The sequence below is a fragment of the Lolium rigidum genome, chromosome 7 (genome assembly GCF_022539505.1).
Source record: "Lolium rigidum isolate FL_2022 chromosome 7, APGP_CSIRO_Lrig_0.1, whole genome shotgun sequence".
Taxonomy (NCBI): Eukaryota; Viridiplantae; Streptophyta; class Magnoliopsida; order Poales; family Poaceae; genus Lolium; species Lolium rigidum.
Window position 1 is genome coordinate 207,405,442 of NC_061514.1, and position 5,898 is coordinate 207,411,339.

The following is a 5,898-nucleotide window of genomic DNA, read 5'->3' on the forward strand; positions in this document are numbered from 1 at the left end:
AAAATGGCACGACGCGGGCACGTGTCATCGACTACTCTGACGACTCCTCCGACTACTCCGACGCGTGAAGCTCCACCGCTCTCTCCGGCAACACCAACGACTACGCCGATGGAAATCCCCAAGTCCCGGTGAAGATCTCAAAAGAAAAAAGTCCCGGTGATGTCGATGAATCTCGGGCTAGGTAGTGTAGTTTTATGGAGCATTTAGCTCCTTATTTTCCATCGTTTGTAAATTATGTCGGATGAACTCGAATGAACTTGTTGAAATTTCTTGCGCTAAATTTTGTAAATCGCATTTAGGGTTCTGGTTACGGGGTATGTTCTGTCGCTTCAAATTTTCTCGTGAAATAGGCCGATGTAGTTAACCCCATCCGCGCGTGTTTAGGGTTTCGTATGGGGATATGCTAGAGTTGCTCTAAGTAGGAAGAAACCCGACAATTGATGCATATTGTGCACATAAAAACCTCAAATTACAACTCTTGCTTTTAAGCTAAATTTGAAGTTGTGTTTACTAAAGTAACCTTGGAAAACACAATTGGCATGGTTGTATGAAATGTGTTTTCTTTCCAGAAGTGGAGACAATAAAACACCTTTTCTTCTAGTATCATGTTTGCTAGATCTATATGGTCAATCATTCAGATAAGTTCTACCTTATACCCTTCTCGCAGCATTGTAAATATTTTTGGCAATTGGCTAAATGGGGTGGATCATATGTTCAAAACTTTTATCATAGTGGGAGTGATTGTTGTTATATGGTCTCTATGACTGTGTATAAATAACAAGGTTTTTAACGATAAAAATTCTCCTCTTATGCAGGTTATCTACCGGTGTACAGCTTTGCTCAGTTCATGGTCGTCGCTTCAGAAAATGGAGAACCGCGACCTCTTTTCAGAGGTCTCTACACGGTTAAAGAATTCGGCCAAGGAGTTCATTTCCTAACATGGGTGACTGTATAGTCGTCGCATTACAACTCTACGAACTAGTTTTGGCTGAACCTCTTTTATTGTTATTCATGACATTTTAGTTTGCTCCGGTAACTTTTTTTAGATGGTTGTGTGCATCTTCGCTGTGCAGAGGCCGAGTGTAGTGCTTAAACCTCTTAAGTAATAAAACGCCCTTTATCGAAAAAAAACTAAATCTAAAGTAGGAAGCCCGAGTGTTGTGCCATGATTGTTTGTTCCCTAGCTCCAACATGATTGTTGGGCATTTTCCTCTCATAATTCAATTGATGATTGGGCAATGATTTATTAACGGAACTTCTTTTCATGGGTCATTTTTCATGTTTACAACATATTTCCCAGCTCTTTTCATGGCTGAGGCAGCATGCCAGGGTGCCACCACGTGGCTAGATAGCAAATATGGGATATATATATATATATATGATAGACCGATGGAGTATATTACCTTTGGCATTAGGGTAAATTATGATAATCTCATTTACTCTAACTTATTTTTACTTGACCTTTCTTATCCTTTTTTTTGGGGTAACCTTGTACCACAGATTATAGGAATAACCACATACTGTCTAATACAGTGGGGCAAACCCAGAACATGATCTTAGGAGATGAAACCATGTAGTAGCTCGTCCATGGGAAGAGGGGGCAGAAAAAAAACTCAAAGTAGCATGTAGCTCTCGTCGCGCGGCCTGAAAACAAAGGTGGATTTCGTCAAGCAGGGCAGAGAACAAACATGCCAGCCACTACGACCACATCAAACATCGAAATAAGCTACAGACTTGAGCATCTACCTCTCCTATGCCTCTTAGAAAACTCAGCCCCCCTCTAACCCACTAACAAAGATCTCACCATTACAGACATGCACGCCATGACAAGTACAAGCGTCCCACTAATGCTAAACCCAGGCGCCCAGCACCTTATATTCAGACACCATCTCCTCCCCCAAAAGTTCAGACCAGGGACCAGATAAAAAAAAAAGAACTTCAGACCACGACTGGATCAATGGAGCTCCAGTTTCAGCGGCAACAGCAGCAGCAGCAGCAGCAGCAGTGCCAGTACGAGGCGGTGCCGGCGAGCAAGGCGGCGGCGAAAGCGAGGAGTAGCAAGTGCAAGTTCGTGGGGGTGAGGCAGAGGCCGTCGGGGAGGTGGGTGGCGGAGATCAAGGACACCACGCACAAGATACGTGTGTGGCTCGGCACGTTCGAGACCGCCGAGGAGGCCGCCCGCGCCTACGATGAGGCCGCCTGCCTTCTCAGGGGCTCCAACACACGCACCAACTTCGCCGCGCCTGTCCACGCCGCCGCCTCGCCGGCGTCCCCGCAGCCGGACTCGCCGCTCGCGTCCAGGATTCGCACCCTCCTCACCCACAAGAAGCTCAAGAAAAACACCGTGCCGCCGCCGGCGTTGTCCCCTCAGAAGGCTGCCGTCCCTTTCGCTCCCGGGAGAACGACGTATCGCCACGCCAGCGACATCGTCGCGGCCGGTAGTAATGTCAGCCCAGGAAGCAGCAGCAGCACCAGCTCCAGCATCAGCTTCGCCTTGAGCGGCACTGGAGCGGCCGATCACCGCACTCCCAGTCCCAGCCTTTCTAGCCACATGACTTACCAGTGGGTCAACAACGGAAGCGAAGAACTCCACCTGACGTCGCAACACCTCGAACATCAGTCATGGCCAGCAGTGCTCAGAGCCACCGTCCCGCCGCTCGCCGGCGGCAACAACCCTCACTGCCCGGTTATCGCGAACACGAGGAGGACCGAGACGCAAGATGACTCTGCGTCCGCATCTGCGTCGCCCGACGGTGCGGCCATGAGCGGGGTTGTCCAGGAGCGGGATGACGGATTCGACATCGGGAACGATCCCTGCGACTCCCTGTGGGATCTGCCCCCGATCTGTCAGCTCTCCTGCAGGTCGATCATGTACTAGATGTTGCTAAAGGTTTTCGCCGCAAAATCTTGGGGGGCGTTTAACCTTTTTGGGGTCCATTTTCTGCTACCGGGAGCCAATTCCATACGAAAAGGGTGTATGGGGAATGATGGCCAGCAAGCAGAGCAATGTGACGGCGGATTGTGCCTTGGGTCTAGATGATGAGTGGGTTTTTTGAAGTGTTGATCTATTTTTCCTCTTTCTTTCTCTACAGTTTTGACTTCTCTTTTCTCAAAGAAAAGTGCCATAGAATGTATCACCCTTGTGAACGACAATAATGTAATTTTTTGGTGGATAATTCTTAGATTTAATGAAGTAATGATAACCACTTCTAAACAATTTTTCAACAAGTAGTCATGATTTCGAAGGGGATCGTGCTGTGAATCTTTCGTCCCGAGCCTCTGCCTTGTTGCTTGACACGTGTCCTCTCGTAGTGACCCCGCACACTAGCGCTCCCGCAAAATCCACCGCATAAGGAAAAAAATTCTACCCGCAAACCACCCGCGCGCAGTACAGATGAACTCTAGGCCGTCGGTCGAACCAAGGCCTCGTGGTCGAGTCGCAGCTCCACCATGAGGCCACGGGCGAGGAGCACATTGTCGCAGAAATTTCGTTGCCATAGGGAGATGAACTTGGTAGCAACAACACCGCCCACTTGTAGCAACAATGGAGATCCTTGGTAGCACCGATTACACCGATGCGAGCTTGCACCTCTGGCGCATGCCCTTTGCAGCTTTAGTGTCGCCGCTTGCAGCTCGTGGCAGCATCGTCAATCACGGCTTGCAACACCGTCGTCCTCTGTTCCTAACTGCGAGGTCGGTGGCGAGGGGCAGCTCGGCCAGACAAGGAAGACGATGTGGGGAAAAGATGCGATAGGGGATGACGTTGTTCGTGGCTTGGGGAAAAATGCAGAAGCCCTTTCAGAGGGATAAGGTGGGTCGGTTGGCCTATGCAGGACACGGAGTGAGTGTTACCGACCCGGAGGCTGCGAGAGATGCAAACCTCCGGAGGAAATGGATTGTTTTCCTTTTGAAGGGAAAAATTAAGATTGATCGCAATCACCTTGAAAGAATTAAATAAAAATGCTTTGCATAGAAATAGAGTTACTACAATATCAAATATTCTCGTGGTTCTAACTAAAGATAAACCAGGATGGTTTTTCCATCATAGTAAACCATGCTCTTTTTTAACAAAAGTGAGTTTATACCCTAATTATCTAAGTTTGACACTCATTGGATCACTTGATTTTCTTTTTCCAGTAGGCCAACCTCGAGGCTGCAGCTCTAAATCATCACCCTCGATCTTTACTCTAGTATCTTTTTTGCGAAACGCGGAGTGATGCCATTTCATGAAGTAGATGGAACAAAATGTTACAAGAGGTCACACAAAAGTAACCATCCTACCACATGCGGATTAATGCCGAATTTGACCCACACTTGCCCCGACATAAGAGCATCTCCAACAGCCGCGCTAAATTTTGGCGCTGTAAAAGCACTTTGCAGCGCGATCCATCCGTGTTCCGCGCGTGAGGCTATATTCTTCTCCGGCGGAAGCTCTAAATTTTGGAGCCGTAAAACTGGGTAGTTGTTTCTGCGCGCGATTTGTACAACGCGCTCTTTTCTGCGCGATAAATATAGTGCACCAGATAGCGTTTTTGCAGCGCGCTCCACTTTACAACACCGATTACAACATCTGTTGGAGCAACAATTTATGCCTCTCGCGCGCTAAACTGGTCGCTTTTTTGGATACAGCGTTGTATACAGCGCCTGTTGAAGATGCTCTAAGGGCGAAACACTCCCCTAATCGCGAAAGCCTCTGAAAGACAAGCTATACCTCTAGGTAAATAAGGTGGTAGGAACTGAAGATTCGATGGCATTCCAAATGTTTCTCATCATCTCATGACACTGATGATGATGCGGCCACTGCATGAGCACGCGACGTCTTCGATGGAGTTGCAGGTATTCTTTATCCACCAATGGAAACACCAATCTGACCGAAAACATCAGCGGGACCTCTCCATCACCGTGCACGACAACATTTCCTCTAGGGTTGGAATAGATAAGCTACAGAACTGCTTAGGGCATGTTTGGTAGCCTGCATCACTTTTCTGCACCACTGACGCAGCGGGAAGGAGTCCCCTGCGCGTTGCAGACGGGCGATGGGCCATAAAAGCCACGTTGTTTGGTGGCCTGCATAGAGTTTCTTCGTTCCCGTGGAGATTTGGGCTTTGCCCGTTTGGTAGGTCAGTTTTGAGGCCTCGTAGCAGCGCAGAACGTGACCGCTGTTGTTTGGTTGCAACCCAGAAACTACTTCTGCTAACCTCTTACCGCTTCGGTGGTGAGGTTACCAGCGATGAAACAGCACAAGGAAGAACACAGTTCACAGTTCAGACAAACTTAGCAGCGATAATAGTTGAAACACGTTCATAGTTAAGGATACAAGACGATTATAGTTCAGGACAGAGGACGATCATTGTTCAGGACACACCATAGACGATCATAGGACGACTGGAACAGCAAGTACACACACCAGGAGCTTCAGACATGACTTTGGAAGACGACACACCTGGTGGCGTCGCCATGGTAACGGCACATGGTCATCACTTCAGTGCAGGTGTAGTCGAAGATGACCACATTGTACTGGAAGGTGGACACCTTCTGGAAGACGAGGAACTAGCCTATCTGCAGCTGATGAGCGACGGCGAAGGCCGCCCACCCCTGGTCGATGTATGCGTCACCGCCTTCCATCACCGTAGTCATCCTCCAGTAGCAGCCTGTGTTGGTGGTGACGATGATGTTCGAAGGGATTTCCCCGAACCACCTGACGAAATCATGAGGGATTCGTAGCCGGTCGAAGGTTGGCTTGAAGACGATGAGCAGGAACTGGTCCGGCCCCACGTCCGGCTGGAAGTGGCCGACGTTAGCCGCCCTTCGCTTCCTGGACGGTCCCTCGTCGGGGGTCTCATGTGACCCAAGCTTGATCTTCTCAGTCTGCCAAAAGAACACATGCCATTAGAGGTG

At 48.9% G+C, this 5,898-nt stretch overlaps 1 protein-coding gene across 1 annotated transcript; it reads left to right on the plus strand.

Annotated features, from left to right (window-relative positions):
• The first annotated feature begins 1,957 nt into the window (after nucleotides 1–1,957).
• On the plus strand, nucleotides 1,958–2,878 carry LOC124675674 (ethylene-responsive transcription factor ERN1-like). The gene has a single exon (XM_047211747.1). The coding sequence runs from the start codon at nucleotides 1,958–1,960 to the stop codon at nucleotides 2,876–2,878; it is 921 nt and encodes a 306-aa protein (XP_047067703.1).
• The last annotated feature ends 3,020 nt before the right edge of the window (nucleotides 2,879–5,898 follow it).

Bases quoted from the DNA above. Each gene is read 5' to 3' on its own strand.
- LOC124675674 (XM_047211747.1), top strand. From the start codon at position 1,958: ATGGAGCTCCAGTTTCAGCGGCAACAGCAGCAGCAGCAGCAGCAGCAG.